Source organism: Paroedura picta, chromosome 3, assembly GCF_049243985.1.
Source record: "Paroedura picta isolate Pp20150507F chromosome 3, Ppicta_v3.0, whole genome shotgun sequence".
NCBI lineage: Eukaryota > Metazoa > Chordata > Lepidosauria > Squamata > Gekkonidae > Paroedura > Paroedura picta.
The window spans coordinates 146,066,749-146,091,187 of record NC_135371.1 but is presented as its reverse complement, the minus strand read 5'-3'; the positions used below and the strand labels follow the sequence as shown (position 1 = coordinate 146,091,187).

At 43.6% G+C, this 24,439-nt stretch overlaps 2 protein-coding genes across 11 annotated transcripts in view; both read right to left on the bottom strand.

Annotated features, from left to right (window-relative positions):
• NACA (nascent polypeptide associated complex subunit alpha) overlaps positions 1–24,439 on the bottom strand; it is a 47,467-nt gene that overhangs the window by 19,871 nt on the left and 3,157 nt on the right. For 4 of the 10 annotated variants that reach the window (XM_077328441.1, XM_077328445.1, XM_077328443.1 and 1 more), the window contains exon 1: positions 1,242–1,405. The exons of 3 other annotated variants lie outside the window; for them this stretch is intronic. The gene's annotated coding sequence lies outside the window, so the exon portion shown is untranslated. Of the gene's footprint in view, positions 1–1,241; positions 1,406–24,439 lie in introns of those variants that run through there. 3 more of the 10 variants (XM_077328448.1, XM_077328449.1, XM_077328451.1) reach the window with 2 other exon arrangements.
• On the bottom strand, positions 4,352–23,665 carry PRIM1 (DNA primase subunit 1). Its single transcript, XM_077328439.1, has 13 exons — positions 23,489–23,665; positions 22,620–22,777; positions 21,497–21,603; positions 18,756–18,829; positions 16,668–16,804; positions 15,660–15,718; positions 15,018–15,125; positions 13,966–14,059; positions 13,026–13,137; positions 11,426–11,495; positions 8,768–8,859; positions 7,296–7,394; positions 4,352–5,345 (listed from the first exon to the last, which is right to left on the bottom strand). The coding sequence occupies exons 1-13, from the start codon at positions 23,589–23,591 to the stop codon at positions 5,326–5,328; spliced, it is 1,233 nt and encodes a 410-aa protein (XP_077184554.1). The 5' UTR covers positions 23,592–23,665; the 3' UTR covers positions 4,352–5,325.

Here is a 24,439-nt window from a genome sequence, read left to right as displayed (position 1 = left end):
TGGCTCTCCAGGTATCCATGGACTATAATTCCCATGAGCTTTTGCCAGTACATGGGAACTGTAGTCCACAAGCATCTGGAGAGTCACAGGTTGGCCACCCCTGGCTTCTACCAAAACTATTTGTTGGTCACTAAGGTGTACCTGACTCAAATCTAGCTGTTTTACTGCTGACCATTATGGGTATGCCCTGAAATTGGATACAGAATGCTGGCCTAGTTGGGCCCCAACGTAATATAGCAATATTCTTTTCATATTCATTTATTGCAACATAGCCACAAGGCTGTCTGTTTATCCAGTCCTATGACACACTAGGAAAGAAGCTTTCCACTCACTCTCATGGATCTCATCTCCTCCCTTCCTGGAAAGGATAAACTTTTATTTCATGCTACTCTACTAGTGGGGCAGGATATGCAACAAAAACTGCCAACCCTCATCTCTCTCTCAACCCAGCCACCCTTGCCATTCTATATCTTCCTACATAAACCTGGACTAGTTCTAATCCGGGTCACCAAATACATTTCACACGAGGCCATTTTGAGAACACAGTGACTGACAGAAGGCACTTTCACCAACTTGTCAAGTTACCCTGCCTAACAAGGTGTGCTCCATCTTTCGCTCGCATTATGGGGGAAAGGCAGCAGCCTGTACAGCCCAGTGGGCTGGATATGGCCCAGGGGTCCCCAGGCGCGAACCCCCAAATAGGGTTGCCATCGCGAACCTAGGCGCCTGGGGAGGGCAGTGTTTGGGGAGAAGCAGGACCCCAGTAGAGTATAATGCTTTAAGAGTTGACGCTTCCACGCGGCCTTGGCACCTGTGGCTTGGTGAGCAGCTTTAATTCTGAGAGATCTCCAGCCCCCACCGAGAATCCTACCCCTAAACGAAAAGCCCAAGGAAGATGCCCTTCTCCCCGCCGCAAGGGCGCTCCCACTCGCACAATCCAACAGGGGAGCCGCTGAGGAGCAGCGACCCCGCTCCGCCTTCGCTACCGCGAATGCCTCTCCCGCACTCCTGCCGCCGCCCCGCATGGACGAGCCGCTTTCTCGAGGGCCTCACCAACAAGGCTGGGGGCTCGAGCGGCCTACCAGAGGAACTGTCCCCGGCTCGCCAAGTCCCGCCTCGACCCCGCCCACGACGCATCCCCTCGAAAGGCCCAAACCCTCCCCAGCTTCGGCGGCTCTCCAGCGAGTGGCCAGGGTCGCCTCCCGAAGCGGATGACGGCGGATAGAAAGGACGGCACTCACTGAAGAAGACGAGCCGGGCGCAAGATGGCGGCAGAAAGAGAGCGAGACAGGCAGGGAGGGCGACTTCCGGCCCCGAGCAGGAGAGCTTCCGGGTTCAACGTGTAGCACTTGCAGCCGTCTGGCCCAGCGCGAGGCGGTTCCGGCGTCTAAGGTCCCGTGTTCTGCCGGCGCCAAAGCAGGTGTCGCAAGGGGGAAGGCTCAATACGGGGACCCAGAAGAAGTAAAACGTCGCTGGTAGCCAGGGCGACCATTTGGGAAACGGGAGTTCAACAAACAGTACCGCCCAACATAGTGGGATGCATTAGAGACATTCAAGGACAATATTTTAAACATGAAACATGGCACTGTCGCAAATGTATTAGCCCTTTCCAGGCCAAAACGGCAATGGAACAAACCGGAAAGGGCATCCAATAATAGCATCATTGAAAACAATGTGGTGCGTTAAAGCACTCCAGAACAATGTTTTGAAAATAAAAATGTGTGGATTTTGTGTACTTATTAATCCATTCTGGGCCAAAATATCTCCAGAACATTTTGGAAAGGGTCTGAACGGGCATTAAACAAACAATAGTAGTGCCAAAAACAGTGGGATGGGCAATATTTGAAAAATGAAAATGTGGAACTGTTGCATAGTTATTAACCTTTTCTAGGCCACTTTTCACCACCAGGAACCTCAAAGCAGCTTACAATTGCCTTGCCTTGCCTTCCCTTCCTCTCCCAACAGACACCTTGTGAGGTAAGCGTAGCTGACAGCTCTGTGAGAACAGTTGCTAACAGAGCTGTGACTTAGCCCAAGGTCACCCAGTTGGCTGCATGTGGAGGACTGAGGAATCAAGCCAGGCTTGCCAGATTAGAAGCCACCACTCTGAACCACTACAAAACTGGCTCTTAGTGCTATTGGTTCCAGTCGGTTTCTTCATTCCATCTCTCATTTTAAAAAAGCAGTAGTGGTTTTATGTTTTAAACATTCCAGCAATTTGAATGTCTCAGAAATTTTGTTAGAAATTGGATTTTAAACTTCAGATGTTACATTGTTTCCAGGTGTTTCCTCTCCTAGTTGGGAACTTCTCCAGATCATTAATTAATATAATCTGGTTGAATGTTACCCAAACTTAGAAATTGCTGTTAAAATATTCCTCTGCCTGCCAGTAACTGGCTTCTTGTGAAAAAAAGCTGCAGTAAGCTTAAAATATTAAATACTACCTTTAAGCATCCATGGGTCAGAAGAGGTTAATAAACATGGACATCTGCTCAACAGAACCCGAGGTAACAAATATTAATTCTGATGATGCAATCATTGATGAATTTACCTCACTGAAAGAACAAAAAGTACAACTGTAAAAAATGATCATGCCTAATGTAGTTTTAATTTTGTATATTTAAAAATAAGTTTGCATTACTTATGCTTTATTTGTGTGCAGATCTCATGACTAAATAAATATTTTTTATTTGCATATTTATCATTACACCAAAACAACTATGAAACTATGGGTGTGCAATCTGACATTCTTGCCTTGGGACCAAAATTATCCAGTTATAGTCTGTTTTTCTCAAGTGTCTAATACATCCCATTATTTTTGTAGTGCTAATGCCCATTGTAGTACTATTGTTTATAGAATCCCTAGTCTGGATAAATTTGGCTGCCAGTGGGTTAATAAAAGCATGACATTTCAATGTTTCCCTTTCTAGTACTGTTCTTCAATTGGTTTGTTTTTCATAGTACTATTATTTGTTTAATGCCCATTGCAGCCTGTTATGGACTGCTCAGGAGCCATTTTGGCTGGAAAAAGGTTAATACAAGCATTTATTTCAGTCCATTTCTAAAATATTGCTATCCAGTGTCTGTTATGCATCCCTTTTTTGTACTTGAATGGTGGTGGTTGTCAGCCATTCAGTTGTGCCTGACTCTTGGCGATCCCATGGCACAGCCGTCACCATGATCCACGATCCCACACTGTCTCCTTCAACCGTTAAATGTTCTGGTCAGTGTTCACCTCAATTGCATCAAACCACTGCACCTTTTGTCATATTGATTTCCTTTTTCTATTGACCAATCCTAGCATCATTGCTTTCTCCACTTTTCGATTATATGGTATGGCCAAAGGAAGTGAGACAGAGTTTCATGATTTTGCCTACCAATGATGTATCAAACTTTATGTGCTGTAGTATTTCCTTGTTCATGACTTGCTGTCTATGGAACTCACAGAAGCCTTCTCCAACACCAGAGTTCAAATGAATTGATTCTTCTCTTGTATATTTTCCATCATCCAACTTTCACAGGCGTAGGTGGCTATTGGAAATATGATAGATTGAACTAATCTATATTTGGTAGTCAGGCTTATGCCCTTGCTTTTCCTTGTTCAGTTCAAGCTGATCATTGCTGCACAACCCAGAGCAATTCAACATTTCCATAATTGGCACTCACATCAACTGTTATTTGTTTAGTGTTATTTATTTAATGCCCATTCTGGCTTTTACACCATCCCTAATCTAGCATCCTTTCTCAGACAGGAACTAACAGAGCATAAGGCCTTCCCCTGATGTTTCCTGTGTCTTTTAGGTGGGTAGGGGAGGCTGCATGTTTTAAACTGACTCAGAGTCCTGAAGGAAAGAGGCTGAGGAGGTCAGAGGGCCTAGCATTGCCATACTGTCTGTCAACAACACAGCACCAGAGGCTCCCCTATCAGAAGCCTGCAGAGCCTACAAGGGAGACCTCACCCACAACCCTTGAAATAGCAACCAGGCCTCCATAGGGCAGGCTATGAACCCATTTTCATAGTCTTGGAAGAAGGCTTGGGTCAAGGAGGTTGCATGCTTGACTGAGAGAACACAACCCCATCCAAGAGCCTGGCAGTGCACAATATTTCTTCACCTGATCCTGGCCAAAGCCCAGCACAGCTCTAAGAGTTCCAGCAGCTGAGGTTAGGCTACGGAAAGCTGCTTTGCTGGTTCAATCATTCTAGGTGCAAGCCCTGTACTTCAGGTCCTTGACTCCAGTCTTAAGTTCTCAAGTTGCACAATTGAGGCCTGAAAGGACCAGCCCAAGGAAGGCCTGAGGAGGCTTTCCTGCAGAGTACAGGATGCTCACATAGATGAATGAATAAGGCTAGTAACTTTGTGGACCTTTAATTTATGAAATGTATTTTTTACAAAAAGTCTTTGAAGATGAATGCAGTTTAAATAAGACAAAATTAATCAAATTCCTACTTAGAATATTAAAAATATGCTTAAGAGAACTAGTATCTTGACTGTAAACTAACCAAATTCTAAGCCAAAAATACCAGATACAGATAGGGCCACCTTGGCATGTCCCAAATGTTTGTACATATAATAGGTTGGATCCAGACTAAATTTTCTGCTAATGGAAGCGAGAGTGTAATTTCTGCCAATTTCCCCTTCTTGCTGCAGGCTCCTGATTTTACCCTTGTGCCATTCCTGAGGGTCTCCAGTTTCCCAAATACAACATTATTGGGCAGCAATGGGTGTGGGGGGTAGGGATTCTGTTCTCCTTATTTAGTGTTTTCCATTTGTCGAAAATGTTGTCTTGATCCAGGCTGTCATTTTGCACTTTTCAAACAAATGAGTGGGATTTGAACATAGGTTTCCATAATCTTAATTAACTGTTAGCACAATTTTCAGTTACTTATTGAATTCCTTTATCCCTTAATCACTTCTGTATCTTTACAGATCCTTCATCCTTCCACATATGAACCAGAGAAGTTCACTGACAGAGAAAAACACATTTCTCTTTCAAACAGTATGTCTTTACAACAGCCTTTGTTTGCTACCAAATAAGATACACTTCCATATCATGGATAATTAAAACAAACAAACAAAAACACTTTTGCTTTTGATCTTGCAAGCAGTTCCAAGTAAAACATTTGTTTTTTCTCTCGTGCCTGCTAAGTTTTGAACTACCAAGTCTACTTTTATGACTCCCTTCCTCCCTAGTAAAAAGATGGATACTGGATTGGCTAGCTCAAGAAAACAACAAAGCAGCCAAGAATGGTACAGTTTGCACTTGATGGCTTTTCTGGATACAGAGAATGCGGCAGGATTACTGTCCATCCATAGTTGCAAAACTTCAGAAATCCATCTGTGCATCTGAAAGAAAAGAGAGGAGATAAATGGAATCTGTTTGAACTCAAGAATCTGACATGGTTGTTATTGTAAGAGGTAGTAAATGTGGAAAATTTCAAGGTTAAAAAATATATACATTTTGAAAAAGCAGATTATATCACCTAAAGCAGCTAGCAACATTGTCCCCCCCCCCCCAAATGGCCCAGGCTAATCTGATCTTGGAAGCTAAGCAGGGTCAGGCCTGGTTAATATTTGTATGGGAGACCTCCAAGGAGTACCATAGCTGTGATGTGGAGGAAGGCAATGGCAAACCACCTTAAAATATCTCTTGCCTTGAAAACCCTATGGGATTGCCATAAATGAACTATGATTTGAGGGCACTTTCACCATTAGTGGTCTTTTAGTTCTCATATTTTTTAGACTCTGCATCTTCAGGCCACATTTATTCATTTACTGTGTAATCCTTAAGCAGTTACACCTTTGCAAAAACAATGAAGTTCTTTTCTCTAGAACTGTCTGCTAGAGCAGTGGTCCCCAAACCCTGGTCCAGAGACCTGGACCAGTTCGTGGATTAGTCGGTACCGGGCCGCGGCTCCTCCTCGTCCTCCTCCCCGGTTGGTGCCTTGGGGGCTTCCCTGCCACACAGTGGAAAATCAGGGGCGTCGGCGGGAAAGCAAGCAGAGCAGGGGCTCAGGCGGCAGTGAGGTCCCTCGGCAAACGACTACCCCCCCCCCCGGGCCTCGGTAAAATTGTCAAGAGTTGACCGGTCCCCAGTGATAAAATGGTTGGGGACCACTGTGTTAGAGAATTTACTCGTCATCTTTATACTCTCCAAATCATTTAGCTCTTTTTATGATAAATCTAATAAGCACAATTTAAAAAATCAAACATTTAAAAATTCAAACTAGTTCAAACAGGCAGGAACACTAGATTATAAAAACCACACATATGTCATCTAAACATAGTGGCAGCTGGATTCACAATAATCTCACTGCAAGCAAAGTCGGAGGGGGGGGGAGGAATTATATAATTTCAAAGGCAACAAAAAAAAAGTTGTGCCAGATGACCAAGAGTGACGAGAACACCTGCACTTCCAGGAGTGGAATAGTTCCACAATCTAAGAGTAAACACTGAAAGACCCACCAGAAGTGTCTGTCGGCTCTGATAAAGTAGACCATTACACTGGCTCAGCTCATTTGTGTCCAGACCCAAGCTACTTAGAACTTTTTAAAGAACTGCCCTTTTAATTGAGCCCAGAAGCAAATTAGGAACTCTTACAGATAGTACAGCATTGACATTTTTATTTTCAGGAAAAATGCATCCATATTCTAGACGTCTCATTTGTATCCACTGAAATTCCAAACAATTTTCAAAAGTGTCTCCATTAAGTAGTTCAGCTTTGTCTTTGAGCCAACATTTAACTAGCAGTTACCCCTTTCTAAACCCACTTAAGTCCTTTGTTTGAAGTCCCTAGGAATCGGATGAAAATTATGGTACTGCAGAATATTTGGCCACTGTGCCATGCCCCCCCCTACTCCCCCCCTGACTTGGAGTGCAGCTTCCCTGTGCATTACCTTGGCCCTGTTTGACTGGAACTAATGGGGCAGCATAATAGACACAATAGAAATTGTATTAACATGTTGTACAGGGAGAAATGGAACTCAAGGTTGCTGTTTCTGATAGCATTTCTTAGAACATGCAGTTCCACCCCAAATTTAATTCACACAATAAAATAAGCTAAACTCCATCAATAGATATTAGAAACATTTGATCAAATTGTAAAACTCAGGGGCACTACAGAGTTAAGCAGAGTCTCTGTTTGATACAGTGAAGCTCTGTTGCTTTTGAAGGAAGCTGCTTGTGGGAACCCTGTTAAAATGATCCCACATAGGCAACTGTGACTTGGATACCATCACAGGCAGCACAGAGACAGAAAGTACAACCTGATGCATTTTTTTCAAGCATAACCCTTACCACTAGGCTTAGGACTTTCCTCTTTCTGAGATCTATCCATCTCCTCAAGGAACCGTTCAAAAACTTTCACATATGGAGCCAGAGAGGTTTTCTTGCAGTCTAGAAGATTTTTTTGGGGGGGAGGAGGGGGAGAGAATGACAAAAGTTAGTTCAGTATAGAATGAACAGCCTGAATCATTTAAACAGAATAATGAAGTAACTTTCTTATATAACACAGCCCGAGAGGGAAATACCTTCCTGAAGCAGCTGCTTTCAAATGCTCAAGGGACTGGGAAAGTAGGGATCAACAAATGTGCTTGTCACTGGAATTTTAAAAAAATCTGAAGTCCTATTTTACCAGAAGGGGAACTTCTACCCTCCTCTCTAGATCTTAGCTTCTCCCTATCATTCAGGGAGACCCTGTGCATTTTTTCAGAACCCTCAGAAGGGTGAGGATCTCTGATTTTACACTAATTCCAGAAAGGATTGGGAAGCTGTCAGGTATCTGCAATTTGAAGGAGTCCTTGCCCGTCTTCATTTTCAGTGGGTTGGACCAGTTTAAGAGGCCTCATAGCATTATGCTCCTTCCAACTCTATGATTTTTATGCCAATAAAAGTACTCTGACTCTTTAAAAAAACCCTCATCATTCCATGATAACCAGACCTTGAGTGAATTTTTCATTCTGCAGATACCTGGGAAAGACCCCAAGTTCCTCAGCAAACTTGACAGAAAATACTATATGAAGCACAATGAAAATATCTCCTCTAGAACAGTGGTCCCCAACCTTTTATCACCAGGGACTGGTCAACACTTGAGAATTTTACTGAGGCCCGGGGGGGTAGTTTTTTGCTGAGGGACGTCGCCTCCGCCTGATCCCCTGCTCCACTTGCTTTCCTGCTGGCGCCCCTGACTTCCTACCACCCGCTAGGAGGCACTGCCAGCAGTAGCTGTGCAGTGCCACGCCAAGGGGAAGCCCCAGCCATGGCGGCTGCTGGAGAGCACCAAAGGTGAGCCGGGGGCAGAGTGGCAGGGCAGCCCCTGAGGCAGCAGTTGTGGAGGGGGATGAGGAGGAGCCGCAGCCCGGTACCGGTCCATGAACCAGGGGTTGGGGACCACTGCTCTAGAAGATAATTTCTTTAAAAAATCTGCAGTGGGGGAGGGAATATCTATGGGGATGGGGACACCTACGGCTATTAGATATGAGTTAGAAATTAGTATTTAGACTGCATGGACAAAATCTGCCTATTTCTCAGAAACCTCAAATAAGATATTCATTGGTCAACCCTCCCTATGACTAGGAAAACTGGCATAAATTATATAAAGTAGTAGAACATTTTTCATAATTTATAAACAAAACAAACATTGATGCAGAATTTTGGATTTTCCAGACGCAGACAATTTTAGTGTTTAATACACACATCCCTGAGAATAAAGAAAATCATAGCAATCATAACAGTCAGGTTAGAGATTTCTCAGGGCCTTTTGCACCTACCTCTACTCCTGCGAGAGCTTTCTACCTCCCCTTCATTTTGTTCTTCATCCCCTTGATCGTTGCCAGTTTTATCCAGTTCATGACAGAGTTGGCTAAACACAGCAAAAAAACAAAAGAGAATTCACAAAGTTGGCTTAAGTTCATTCATTGGTGTTGAAAGATGACATTTAATGTACTTCTGTCCAATGCAGTGATAAAAATTCCATGTTGGCAGTGGCAGTGGCAGATGGGCATTACACTGCTGAGGAGCCTACAGTTAGCAATGATCCCTTTTTGTCCACCCCCCCCCAAAAAAAAACCTTTCCCATCAGACAGCACATGAAGCACTGGCAACTTTGGGCAGGATGACTGCGTATTGCCTCTGTACTGACATTGCTGTTGAGATGGAAGCATTGTATTGAAGACATACAACAACTCTAGTTCTGTGCCAGAAACCTGCAACTTGTATGCTAGACTTAAGCAGCATCCTACACAATGCTGCTGTTCTTTGTTCTGAAAGTGACAAACCATTCAAAGCATCCTTTGGGAGTAGAGTCTTATTTCGATGACCTAACTAGCTTAATTAAGGTAAAGGTAAAGGTATCCCCTGTACAAGCACCGAGTCATGTCTGACCCTTGGGGTGACGCCCTCTAGCGTTTTCACGGCAGACTCAATACGGGGTGGTTTGCCAGTGCCTTCCCCAGTCATTACCCTTTACCCCCCAGCAAGCTGGGTACTCATTTTACCAACCTCGGAAGGATGGAAGGCTGAGTCAACCTTGAGCCGGCTGCTGGGATTGAACTCCCAGCCTTATGGGCAAAGCTTTCAGACGGCTGCCTTACCACTCTGCGCCACAAGAGGCTCTAACTAGCTTAATTAGCTTGGGCTAACCCAGCTCTAATCGACCTAAAATACGGTATTTTTACTGCCTTTGTGACAAAGAGCAGACAGATTTACAGTGACTGCTCAGAAACAAAAACCAACTTTGTGAATTGTAATGCTATAATATAAAGCAGTGGTTCTCAACCTGGGGCTTGAATGACCCTTTCACAGGGGTCATGGCAGGGCGAGCAGCTTGGCGGGGGGGGGGGGGGGTGTCACCACTGTTGCTGCTCCTCCTGAAGGTGCCTGCCAATTTATATACAATTTATAACCAGTTTATATACAATCATGAACAAGGGATCTTCACGCCTTTGGTCAGTTTCAGTTTAATTTCTGTGAAAGAACACTTGCATAATTTTATGATTGGGGGTCACCACAACAGGAGGAACTGTATTAAAGGGTTGCGGCATTAGGAAGGTTGAGAACCACTGATATAAAGCATCTGAATCATTATACTCTTTCATTAATTCTGATGTGAATTTCCTGAATTCCACTGAGGAACTTCTATTTTTGTTTTAATTTTAATTATTAATTAATTAATAATGAAAGATACAAATACAGCCAAAGTAGGACAAAGGCCATAGCTCACTGGTACCAGCTAGATATCAGGAAAAAAAATTTCAACTGCTTAGGCAGGTGGTGAGCTCCCCTTCACTGGCAGTCTTTAAGCAGCGACTGGACAGATACTTATCCTGGATGCTTTAGCCTGATCCTGCATTGAGCAGGGGGTTGGGTGGCCTGTATGACCCCTTCCAACTCCATGATTCTATGTAAAAGGTCTCTCCTGAAACCCTATGATGTAGGGTTCGGCGCTGTGGCCACCAAACCGTTCCAGTCCAAAGCAGGCAGCGCTGGTGGGGATTGGCGGCACACCAATCAGTGCACACACACAGGCACAATACCTGCATGTATTTTGTGCACTGACTGGCATGCTGGCACCGGCGCCCCCCCCTCCTCCAAACCGCAGTGCTGCCTGCTTCGAGCTGAAATGGCTGCTTAAGCAGCCAAAGCGCCCAGTCCTACTATGAAGCTCCTACCAGCATAAGTAGATTGCACTTTTCTTGATAAGACCAGTAATCTGACTCAGTATAAGGTGGCTTCATGAGTTTCCTCTCCCCACAACAGATACCATGTGAGAAAGGTGAGGCTGAGAGAACCCTGATATTACTACTCGGTCAGAACAACTTTATCAGTGCTGTGGCGAGCCCAAGGTCACCCAGCTGGTTGTATGTGGATGAGCAGGAAATCAAACCCAGCTCGCCAGATTAGAAGTCTGCGCTCCTAACCACGACACCAAGCTGGCTCTTAAGATCCCCCCCACCCCGATTTCCCAGTTGGAAACAATACCAGAAAGCTGCTATGTTCCTTGTTAGACCAGAGGAAAGCAGCATTCTAGTGGGGGAGGGGAAAGAACCCCACCCCATTCCACAGTTCCAGCTTGTCTCCCATGCACTCAAAAAATATGTTAAGGAAAATCACACTTGGAACTATGAACACTAAACTCCTAGGGCCGAGTTTAATTATGTGATGGAAACATAGAACTTGCTCTTTATTCATACTGAGCCAGTGTAGTGCTATGGCCAGAATTTTGCACCTCCTGTGGTGACTTTAGGCCAGGCGTTCTTTCTCAACCAGCTCTACCTCTCACAGGGCTGGTGTGCAGAGAAAATGAAAGAGGGAGAATTATGTATGCTGCTTTGAGCTTTGTGGAAGAGTGGAATAAAAATTGAAAATAAAGAACATACAAGACGCAGCATGCAACCCCTCCCCCCAACCTTATAGTGGGAACTGCATACCTTATAGTGGGAACTGCAAATGGATCAAAGCTATCCAGTTTCTGCAGGTCAATTGGAACTGAAATACGGCCTAAAGGAGGCAAAAGGTAGAATCAAAAAGTAGAATCTCTTGACTGCCTTGTCAGACCTTTAGCAATGGAACTGAGTCAAGTTACACTCTGTATTGTATCCAGTTGTTGTTTTCTGGCTTGAAATTTTATCGGTGCGGGTGATTTAACAAATACCCCCCTCCCCTGTGAAATAGTACTTTGCCCTCCATTCTGATCCCCAGAAATAGAACTTCAGGAAGCTGGGATGGGGAAGAAAAGGAAATCCCACTCTACAAGGTTTGCAGCGCTCACAATCTGCAGTGCAACACACTGTTTTGGCTCAGTGGCAGAGCATCTACTTTGCAGAAGGTCCCCAGTACAATCCCCAACATCTTCAGTTATAAGGCTCAGGTAATGAGTAATGCAAAAGCCCTCTGCCTCACACTCTTGACAGCTACAGTCAAGGGACCAACAATCTGATACAGTATAAGGCAGCTTCATGTGAATTCAGAAGTTAAATTACATCCCAAGCTATAACAGCTAATAACTTCATGTTCTTTTTATATCATCTAACCTTTTCATTTTCACCTAAGTCAATTTTTAATATTTTCTTTTTCATTTCCTGTGACAGCAACACGTCAAAACGCCTTTAATAAGATATAAATGTGACTTCTACCCCACTAATTAGTGCAACTTTATACAGACTGACTCCAGTCTAAACCTATTTAAATCAGTAACCTCAAATTAAATATAACAGTTCATAAGCTTGCTGTCAGTCAACTCAATCCTAAAGTTTGCAGCCCTGTTTTATATTAACATATTACCAAGTTCCTTGACTAAAACTAATAGTACGTGATAATATGATTTTAGTATTTCCTGTCCAAAACTGAAGATCCTAGTTACTATATTATAAGGTAAAGGTAAAGGTATCCCCTGTGCAAGCACTGGGTCATGTCTGACCCTTGGGGTGATGCCCTCTAGAGTTTTCATGGCAGACTCAATATGGGGTAGTTTGCCAGTGCCTACCGTAGTATATAATAAAGAATCTTAAATGCCATTTACTCTGGACTACAAACTCATGGCTTGCTTGCTGAGGCATGGATACTTTTTGGAAGCCTTGTTAACTGTATGAAGGTTCTTATGAAAATTCTTGTCACTTTAATTTAAAATAAAAGGATATACAAACATGGTGATCATGACTCTTTTGGTTACCAGTAAATATAGTTCCATATTTTTGAAACACTGTCTTAATAATTAAAATTTGTATTCTGCCCTTATTCTAAGGAGATCAAAGACATGTGTATGGAATTGTCCCATTTTATCCTCACAAAAGTCTTGTGAAGATAATCAGACTGATAGTCCCTGGCCCAATATTACCCACTGAGCTTCATGGCTGAGTTGGTTATCTACTAGTACAACCTCATGCAGAGTTACTCCAGACTAATCCCATTTCTTTCAACTGCAGTAACTCTACATAGGATTGCACTGTAAACTGCCTGATTAAAGTTTTACTTGACTCTACATTAAATCTCTGTCTTTGGTAAAGGAAGTTGTAGCATCATGAAACTAACCTGTTTTCGGGTGAACACTGAAGGGGCTCTTCAATAAATGGTTGATTCCTTTGCTAACATTAATATCCAGCCGGGGAAAGCAGTACTGTAACATGATCTCCCACTGTGTTTTCTTGAAAGAAAAGATTACACCCAAATCACCTTTGGGAGTTATGCATCTCCATTTTTACTAGAAGTAAGTTAATCGTTACACAGTGCCATTAAACCATTCAAGAGGACGTTCTGTGACTACAAAGCCAAAAGCAACAGTTTTACAAAAGACTTGGAAAGCTTCAGTGGGTAGTGCTCAGAAGATCTCCTTGTGTAGAGATAGTCAAAGTTGGCCTATGGTCCATGATGAGTTTCCCAAGATGGACTTTGGCCCACAGGATGCATTCTGGAATGAGGTTCCAGGTAGCATGTTGGGCCCTTATTAGGGAAGCTGTTTCCTCCTGCAACATTAACCTTGTCCCTACCTTTTGGTGGCTAGCCTCCATCCACATTCACTTCAGTACTCTCCTAGCCTCTCCAAGTGGGAAGCAGAGCTGGCTCCAGAGGACAGAGCAGGAAGGCCCTACTGCCTGCCCCAAAAGGGATGCCATTCTCATACAGCACCCTAAGGCAGAGTTTAAAAGATTCTTTATTTGCAAATCCAGCCCTCTTCTGGGCTAAAGACAGTCTTACCCAAAGCCCTGAAGTGATAATTTTCTATATTTGTCTATATTTATCCCAGGAGCCACAATTCTTCTCCTGAACAGTTTCACCATCAGCTTGCTGCTAAAGCTTACTGTTCCACAGGCTACAGAATCATCCTGTCAGAAACCAGCTGTCAGTCTCTATACCAGGAACTGAAACCTCTTAGTTCACCCTGTGCTGCCCTGTCCCTGTCCCCCAGTGCTGGGACCCCTTGCTCACAAAGTTCCTGAGAAATACATTTCCCCCTTCCCACTCCATTACTTACAATGTTCTTTTCTGTCTTGTTTTTCAAAAGCTCCCAGCGCTGGATTGAGTTGCGCTTTTTACCGAATTCCTTCTGCAGTGTCTCACGAGCTGGTAGTCAAGTTGTTAAGGAGTTTGAAGGTTGGCTTAAGTTATTTTATACCTGAAGCTGAAAGCCAAATAGCATCCTCATGTTCTTTAAAGCTACTTGCCATCCCACTGTTATTTCTGAGTAAATGTATTTAAATAAGCCAAGTTTTTCTGTCCATGCAATATGTTTTTTTAAATCTGCATAGACTTTTAATCACAACGGGAGGTAGCTTTTGGGAGGAGGTATATTATTCATTCTTACACACTTGTTATGTTTTTCTAGTAGCATACATTTTGCATACAGAACGGATTTCTTTCAAATTGTGTTAGGAAAAAAAACTTAATTTCTTAAGTTTCACCTTTTTTTTTTGCCTTTTCCTTTGCCATATTCTCTGGTATTTAATGTGCCCCCCTCAGTTACTTACCACACCCCCACACCAACATAACATGAGACTCAGCTCACATTCATTTCAAGGAGCCTAGAACAGGAGAATTCTTTGCTCTCCCAGATAATATACAGATATTCTAAATTCTGTTCCACATCAGTGGCTATCTGAGTGCATGTGGTACATTAGTGACATTCTTTGGACACTTTCCTATGTAAAATCCCTCCTGCAAAGAGATATTAGCAAACAAAAGCAATAGGTTGGGCTCAAACCTCATAGATATATTAGTTTTGAGCTTTTTAAAACTTTCCTGGAGTATTTCTACTGTCTTTGGATTCTGCCATTACATTTTGCTCCATGTATAGGCCAGACTTCACACTGAGAAATCCTGTCTGAATCAAAACTCAGGAGCCCAGAGTTTCCTAAAAGTCATGCAGAAGCATCTTCCTGTCTTGTGTACCAACTCAGGTACCTATCATTATTTGGCAAAGGTATCTTGACCTATGTATAAGCAGGATACCAAAAACTCACTCAAAACCATTTTCCCTAGCGAGTACCGTGCCCCCCCTGCCTTTCAGAGTACCCCCACAGGATATGTTCTGGGACCAGAGCCAGCACTTTATCATAGCTGTCTTTACTTCCAAGTATGTCCTGACCCACAAGGGCATATTCTTCAAAGGATTCCTTCACCACATTTATTGACTCCCTAAAAAGAAGATGGAGAACATCAGTGGCACACTTGAGACTCCCAAATGTTTAACATTCTGCATAAGAGGGAAATTTGCTAGTTAGGCAGAGGTGAGAAAAGCTGTACTCCTTGGCATTTCATTTGCTCAGAAGTCTAAATTGAAGCACAGGGCTGTTTTCTTAGTTAACCTGTGAGAATGCCAGTACTCAATTACTGCAAGGCTTTTTCTTACCTGCACTTCAGAAGCAGAACTACAATCAAGAGTGCATGAACTTCAGGTGTCTTTTTGGCATACCTTGACAAGCCAAAGAGCTCCACCAATACTTTCCCAAGTATGCAGAGGCTGTTCTTGTTCAAGACTCAGCGGCAAAACAGGTGCTATCAAAGGCAGCCTCCTGTTGACATCCATGGTACCAACTTGCATTCTCTTCTCTATCAGATACAACACACCATAGCCCTTCTCCAGCATAATTTAAAGAACCACACAAGAATGGAGGATGCATTCCTGAGCCCACACATTCCCCACTGTCTTCCATTGTCTCATTAACTGACCTGATGAATGGGTGAATGGGGTCAGAGAGGGTCACCTTCTTGGTGGTCTCATTGCCACCCTACAGAAAAGTTAAAGAACATGCAAACGTTAACATAGGATTTCATGCCCATTTTTCTATTCAGAACCAGGAGTATCCAGGCAGTAGAACACTGATACCCAAAGGCTCAGAGTGGGGCACTAGATCCTGTTCTTCTGTCCGGTCTGCAATAGCCCCATTCTTTTCAAGACTCCACTTTCTTCAGCATCCAAAGTGTAAAATAACATCAAAGCTGGCATGGCCTCATTCCCACTGACTCAGTGAAATAAGAAGGATCTAAGCTATCGCTACAACACTATCGCTAAAAGTACAGCCATGGCCAACCCTGGCAATAGTAATATATTCCATTATGTTGGTCTTGCAGAGCTCTGCACCTGTGTGCAGGTGCCAGGTCATGTGCCGCCACCAGCGCTGTCCCTAGCGCCGCCCCTCCCCCCTGTGCTGCAGTGCTGGCCACCTTGGGCTTGAATGGCTGCTGAAGCGCACAAGCCTATTCTCTACACTTCTTAAACATCTTAGCCTGCTTTTATATTAGATCATAGTTCTATTGTTGACTATTAGCCATTTAGCAGAACAGTGTTTATCAGATGCAGTCAACAGGCGAGGGCTGTTACCAGTGGGCCTTGTTTGTGGACTTCCCTGTGGCATCTGACAGGCTATGGGGAGAAACAGAAAACTGAAGTAGATGGGCCAATGGTCTGAATCCCCATGACTATTCTTATGTTTGTATTAACAGCTCTAGCAACAGGTCTACCATTAACGAATGAATACATTAAGATAAGTTCCTCTCCCAAATTCCTTATTTCCTGTCACAGTACCCAAAAATCCATTTCACTCTCAGCAGTATGCTCTGCCCAACTTCCTTCCTAATGTATGTTGGGATATGACTTATCAGCAGTGCAAATGGTGGAACATTAGTCTCTCCCTCCCCGGTCAAATTCCAGCCCCCTCCTTCCTGAAAGTACCACACCTTGACCAGACTTAGATATTCCACAGCTGCGGAGCGTAGAGTTGTGGACCACTTCCTGACGGAATCATCACACACCCAGCAATGAACACCTCTACGTCCAGAGTACACCCAGAGGCGGTGCTTTATCCCGAAGTCCTCTGGAGGTGCAGAAGGGAAAGAGCAGATAGCACAATCTGAGCATATACTTTAGCATTTACAATATATAGTGCTCAAGGTGACTACACTGTGCACTTCACATACATTTTCTTACAACCACCATGTAAGGCAGGTTAGCATTATTGAGCCTGCAGGTGGATGGGGCCGTGGCTGAGAGAATAATGGCTCACAATGAAGAACCTAAAACCTCCTGGCTCTCAATTATCACTCATCACCCCTACACTACACCAGCTCCTTCTACAGTATTAACAGTATATGTATGAATACCAGTTTCATACAAGAGTATAAGAAGGACGGTCTAATTAAACCAAACAGAGAGAAACAGACCTATCCAATGGCAATACAATAAATATATTCATAAAAGAAAGAAAAGTGTCCTTTTTTGTGTAGTTTTCCTTATGTCTTTATTCTGTAGGACTTCTGTCAAAACGAAATCCAGGTAATATCCGTTTTCAATGAGATTCTTTCATCAGTGACAAGTCCTCTGAGTCTTCAGTATATTTATCAATTTTATAAGTATTGAGAATTTAAACCTTATATATAATAATAGTATAATATTGCCCACAGGCTCACGTAGGTATGGGGATACCGGTCTGTATTGACACGTTCCCCACATCTGTTTCTCTCTGTTTGAATACCAGTGTCAACAACTGATAAATGCTACAGTATAATTCTGAAGCATAGGAACACAAAATACACAAATATTTCACCATGTGGTATTAACTGATACAAAATAGACTGGGAGACAGACAGAAGGAAACTATGCAACTGTTTACAAATTTGCAGATAAGAGACAGCAATCTGTGTCTATTTATTCATTTTTATTGCACCCTTCACCCAACCAGATCAGGACAATCTACATGACTTCTCTCCCTTTCTATATCTAAGAACAGCACCATCAGCTAGGTCAGGCTGAGTATGAATGACTGACCCAAGGTCACACTGCAACCTATATGACAAAGTATGTTTTTAACCCACATCTCTCAGGTTGTAGTTTAATATTCTAACCACTTTGGTCTGCAGAAAGAGGCCTAATCATTGTTCCAAAGCAGAGAAACACCATGGAGGCCACAAAATAGAGGGAAAGGTTATAGAAGTAGGCTGACTACATGTCTACCCCAGATTAAAAGGCAGAGGAGAGGGATGGGTCAGGTGCCCCACAATAAAACAATTCCAGTCCAGCAATTGCAAAATGAGCTTAATACTTAATAAGTTTTCAAGACTACAGAAAGTATCAGCATAGGAAAAAAAATCTGTCTACCATCTCAGACCAGGAACTCGTTTTATTTGCATTCTGGGACCCACTTTTAATCCTTTTGTTCCTTGTTTTATGCCCTTTTTCTTTATTCAACAACTTCCCTTTAAGCATCTGAACACATGGTTGGCACTGAATAAGTAAATATAGTAATTATTATTATTATTATTTATTTAGATTTTGATAATGCCCTTCCATAGAGCTCCAGGCAGTTTACATAAAATGTCATAGGGTAATTACACAGAACATCATAACAAATATAATAATCATAATGTAACATATCAGCTAGAATAATATTTCAACAGGAGTGATAACTTTGACAGAACCCTTAGGTAGGTCAGATTATTACAATGAAAATGCCCCCACACCACACACAGATACAACATGGTTTAATGGTTATGTGTCAGACCAGGGGTTGGCTGTGAAGCTCTCTCAGACTCTGAGCCCATCATCCTCACTTAGACTCACCAAACACACAAGGTTGGTGGGAGGATGAAAAAGAGGAGGAGGAGTCATTAATGCTCCTTGGAGCTCCTTGGAGCTTCGTGGAGCAAAGGTGAGGTACAAACATAGACAGAAACATTCTGGAAGACATTCTGGTTTTGGTGCGTCTCCATAGGAAAGTTTACTGAAACAGATAGTCCTACAGCAGCCATTGTGTGCCCTAAGCCACTTACCCACAAGTGCCCGGTCTATAATGCGGATAGCTAGAGTCATGAGAGTCCAGCATTTGGAGCAGATCTCGGCAGATCTTAAGAGAGAGCAAAAGAGAAAACAGTCTCACTCCATTTACTTATCATAGAGGATAAGGAAGCTTGCAATAACTATTAAAGGTAAAGGTATCCCCTGTGCAAGCACCGGGTCATGTCTGACCCTTGGGGTGACGCCCTCTAGCGTTTTCATGGCAGACTCAATATGGGGTGGTTTGCCAGTGCCTTCCCCAGTCATTACCCTTTACCCCCCAGCAAGCTGGGTACTCATTTTACCGACCTCGGAAGGATGGAAGGCTGAGTCAACCTTGAGCCGGCTGCTGGGATTGAACTCCCAGCCTCATGGGCAAAGCTGTCAGACGGCTGCCTTACCACTCTGCGCCACAAGAGGCTCATGCAATAACTATTACGTTGCCATAAAATGGAAGAGACTTAAAATCAGAACAAAACAATTCTACCAAAGCAGGCTGAGAAGAAAAGGGAAAGGGAAGCAGCACTAAATTAAAGATGGCAGCAAAACTCCTTTCCCCTTTCACCTATCAAATGCTATTGAGACAATGTAGACTTTGCTTATTTGATAAGTAGCAAGGAGGGGCACAAATGGCCCTTATTCCTTGATTCAACAAATGATTTATCAAAGCAATATAGTCAACACAAGTGTCACCTCCAATCCAACCATTGATCAAAGCAGCCTAATATCCATTCCACTCAGAATGAACCATCAAGGGAACAAGTTTTACACTCAGTTCTTTTTAATATGCTAAATCCAGCCAACGATCACCCCATCTTGAAATATCAAATGTCACTTCCTAATCTTCCTGTCAGATTTGGGCAGCAATTATCTTCAAACTACTCAATAAAATTCAAACTTTATTTCTTGGACTAGTCCCATTCCTGTGCTAGTGGGTCTCATGTAAAGCAATGGGCACTGCCCCAAATAAAGGCCAGCACAGGTCAGTGAGCTGCATGTCAGATTCTCTGACTACCTGGATACTCCTACAACTGCTCTAGATCAGTGGTCCCCAACCTTTTTATCACCAGGGACCACTCAACGCCGGGGACCACTCACCGGGGACCACTCAACGCCTTTTACTGAGGCCCGGTGGGGGGGGTAGTTTATTCCTCTACTCTCAACCACTGCCCTAAAGCTCTCTGATCGCTATGGTAATGTTTAAACATCCCTTCAAAATAAGATACAGACATGGCACAACAAGGAAGTGTGTTGTAAAGGGCCTGGGGGGGATGAAGTAAAGGGCCGGGGGGGAGGAAGAAGGCGTCCTTTGGGGCCCACCTCCAATTAGTCGAAGGACCACATGTGGTCCGCAGCCCACAGGTTGGGGATCGCTACTCTAGAGGACTTCTCAATATTCTGCTGCCTTGGATTTCTGTTGCACAGACTCCCCACAATTCTCAACCCCACACATACCTTTGGATCAGGTAGTATCACCCACCTGAACGCCCTTCCTTCTCTTTTCTCATTGTCTTGTCTCTTGTCTCATTTGCTTTAGGATGCTTAGGGCTGATCCTGCGTTGAGCAGGGGGTTGGACTAGATGGCCCCTTCCAACTCTATGATTCTATGATTCTATTCCTCATCCTTACCTCTATCCATAAAGTATATGTACTTGGATGGGCGAATTTGGGAAGAAGAGCATGGATTGTTTTGCTATGGCTTATCACGGTGCTGACAGTGGCATGATTGACTGCTAGTGAACAACAATTTCATTTAGTTTACTTTTTCTCTGAGAACACTGCTGTGGGAACTTTTTCTCTGGGAACACTGCTCTGTGTGCTCCATACACACAATAAAAGATCACTTGTTCATTCATCTGAAAACCCAGTAAAAAGGTAATCCTCCCCCTCCTCCAGGGTTCAGTTTGGGTAACAAAATGGGAAGGCTTTTGTTATCTTGTTCCCCTGGGGAACAGAGCACTTTCCTTACACTTGCCTCCAAGCTGCAAGAAAATAGGCTCCCTTAACAACAAAGAATCCTTAAGACATCTATTAAGTATCAGAAACTACTCATGTACAGAAAACACAGGGCACAAATCCTTATCCATGGTTCCTCTATATATTTGTGAAACAGTCTGGGGAGTGGAACGTGTCCGGCTGTCCAAGTTGGAATAGGCCAATCAGCTCCCACCCTCTGTCCCTGGACTCTAGCCTCTTTGCTCCCAGACACACCTCAGTGCCTGGAGTGCCTGGAGCCAGCAGCCAGCAGGGGAGAGGGCCCTGGCCACAGGGTCGTGGTGGAGGGCCTGCTAACAAGGGCCTCCTGGCCTGCTAGGCTGGACCAACTAATGAGGGCTTCCCTGCTAACAAGGGCCTCCCTGCCTGCTAAGCAAGCCTGCTAATGAGGGCCTCCCAGCCTGCTAATGAGCTGTCCAGCCCCTGCCCGCCCCATTTGCTCCAGCTGTGAGCTGCGACCCAAAGCCACCTTAGGCTGCCTGGCTAGGGGCCAGGGAAGGGGACCCTTTCAAGGCCCGTTCTTAGGAATGGGCTTTGAAGCTAGTAAATAATAAAGATCAAATACAAGTTGCTAGTCCTCAAGCACTGCAAGATACCAAAATATAATGTCTTTTGAAAGTAGAGCTGAGAAGGAATTATCAATACTCTACACACCTCCCTTTTCAGTTTTCAGGATCATGATATTCCACCAACGCAGCCTGCTTACCTCCACAGCACTAACCCAGATAAGAAATAAAAATACCTGCAGCATTGTCTGACGTCATCATAATCTGTCATGTCTATGTCAAACACAAGTTCCTTTTCCTGAGCCTGGAAGGCTCCCATGTGCACTGTGTTGTGCTGGATAGGCTGCAGAGAAGAACATCAGAAAGAATATTACTTAACAAATAACTGATTACAAGCATTTAGATTTCAGTTCCACAACAGCAACAACAAAGTCTGACCATTATCTAATAATATTTCACTGTATTTGTGCTGTCAATTGTTCAATTGTTTAAAAGTAATTCACATGGATGGCCCTTCATGAAGGAGCTTTTTGCAAGTTCAGGAAACTTGTCATTGTAGCCTGCTCAATCTCTCCCCAGTTAAGGCAACAGCTGAGAAAATGACTGTCAGAGTCTATTCTTCTTAGCTCTAAAATTGGTATAATAGTTTGTGTGACAAATACCTAAAGATGATTCCAGGTTTGCAGAAAAATTTGAAATCTTTTTTTTTTTTTAAGAAAAGGCTAAAACATACCAAAATAATTGAAACAATGCCAGTAGCATTAAGAAAAGAATGCCCACTTAGCTCTCAATCACCACATTAGAGTTTGCTATGCAACCACAGCAATATTGTTGAACCTTCCAAATGCTTGTTTTCTACACAGAAAAAGCCATGGTGCGTAGCAGCGGGGGAGATTTAAGACACCAAAACAACCCTAATGGAGGAGTTTCTGGGGACATGCCTGGCAGTGACCACTGTAACCTTACCACCTTCACCACTGGGCCTAGCCTAGTGACCGCTACACAACTAGGCTCAACCTTTCCCAGGGAGAAGTTTTGCTTCTTCCCTCCCATGAGCTGTTTCTCCTTGTTGCTGAACACAGAAGGCACTTAAAGGTAGGTTGGTAGACAGGTGGGAAGCAGAGAAAGAAGCTGGGAAAGGGTCTGTCAAAGCTGCCGGAGAAGAGAAAGAGGAAATCATAGGGGTATGGGATTGAGGGGAAAGCAAGATGCCCCTGCTTGTCTTTATATAAAGTGCAACATGAAAGCCATACAGAACTGGTTTTAAAGTTATATTCATCTCAACGAAAGAGGCCCGATCAGATACATTTCAAAGACCTTTCTAACTCATAGGTTGTCTTGCTCTCAAACGCTCCATACCCTATGTGAATATACAGCGCCAATATCAATCTTGTAAGGACATGTTTTCTGGATCTCTTTCTCCAGCTCCTGGGGGGTGTTAAAAGACTGGTACCGGACGTAAATATCGTCATGCAGTGTGAATGAGAACTCCCGCCGCTGAAAATAATTCTTTGACACTGCAAAAAGAAAGCAGAAGATCACATCTTTCACTATATTGCGCATTACAGAGCTCAAGAGACAGAACTGCAGCTTAGGAAGCCCCAAGTTTCATGCTCACCGTTTCAATGAACTCACAGGCAAAGATCAACTTCTGGCCCAAGTACCATCAGGCACAAGGGGCTCATTGGAGGCACGCCTGTGATCTCTGGACCCTATGCACATATAGGAAATATGCCTACACAAATAAAGTTGCTTTATCTAGACCAGGGGTAGTCAAACTGCGGCCCTCCAGATGTCCATGGACTACAATTCCCATGAGCCCCTGCCAGCATTCGCTGGCAGGGTCTCATGGGAATTGTAGTCCATGGACATCTGGAGGGCCGTAGTTTGACTACCCCTGATCTAGACTGTTGCTTCGCTCGTGGAGCGTGCATTCAAAAACGGTGTTGCAAGCTTGGGAGGAAGGGGGGGGGGGCTGCTAGGATACTAAAGGTGAAGAAGCAAAGAGTCGTACCGCTGCCCGCAAATGGCCTTTCCCCTAATTATTGGACACGGAGTAATGAAAGTTTCTCTGCATATGCTCAAGCGTACTCTCCATACGAGAAACTCTTTCTGAAAGTGAAAACGAAGCCTGGCAACATCATTTCCCCCACCCCCGGCGCGGTGCTCCGCTGGCTTTCTGGTTTCCCGGGCACCCGGATCCCAAATATTCCAACCCCACCGTTTACCGTCACCATAGAGCAGCCACCTCCCGTAAGCACCAAAGGGGAAAATGCGGCGATAATAGAGTGGCAACAAGTCAGGCAGAGAACGAGGTTCAAATTCGGCCATATCGATAAAAAAGAAATAGAAAAAAAAAGCGCGGGAGTAATGAGTTTCCACTTGTCCACCGGTAGCCAATTAAGAGAGGCCACGCCTTTTACACTCTAAGGCTCAGGATTTATGGGAATTGTAGTTTTGGCAAGGAAGAAGCATGGACTTCAGTCCTTCTTCTGATGCCTGCGAGTGGGTTGCTTTTATTTTTTCGCCTGAAACTGTTGCCAAACGCTTGCCAGCACAAGGCACAGTGCGGAAGGAAAACTTTATACCCCGGGAGTTATTCAGTAGGGATTACGGGTGTATAATATAAGGGGGGATTATTTATTGTCTACGACGTTTACATCCTACCCTTTCTCCTAAGAACTCTTGCTGACTCATATGGCTCTCCCCTGCATTTTATGCTCATAATGGATTGGTTAGGCGGAAATAGTAACTAGCCTAAGGCCCTCTTCTTTTTAATTTATTTTATTTAGGACAATGTGAATGTAATATAATATTAGTAATATGTAGTGTAATTTTGAATTTAACTCTCTGTTCTCAGGACAAGATAATTTGCCAGCACAGCTTGTCACTTGCAGGGATACTTCCATGCTTGGGTGGAGACGGATGGGGCCAGCAACTAGTCTCTGTTAACTATTTCTTTTCACAACTGGGAAAGAGTATGCCATTAAATACCAACATAGACAGTTTTATTTCTCCAGTGTTTTGTGAACTACAACTGAACTCAAAAGGACTGATTAGCTGTTTTAGCAAAAAATTATCATATGGCGTAATTTTGATATTATGACACAGTTGATTACTTTGCCACAATTTATTTTGCCTTATATCTTTACAGTTATGATGGTTGTTCATTTAGTCTG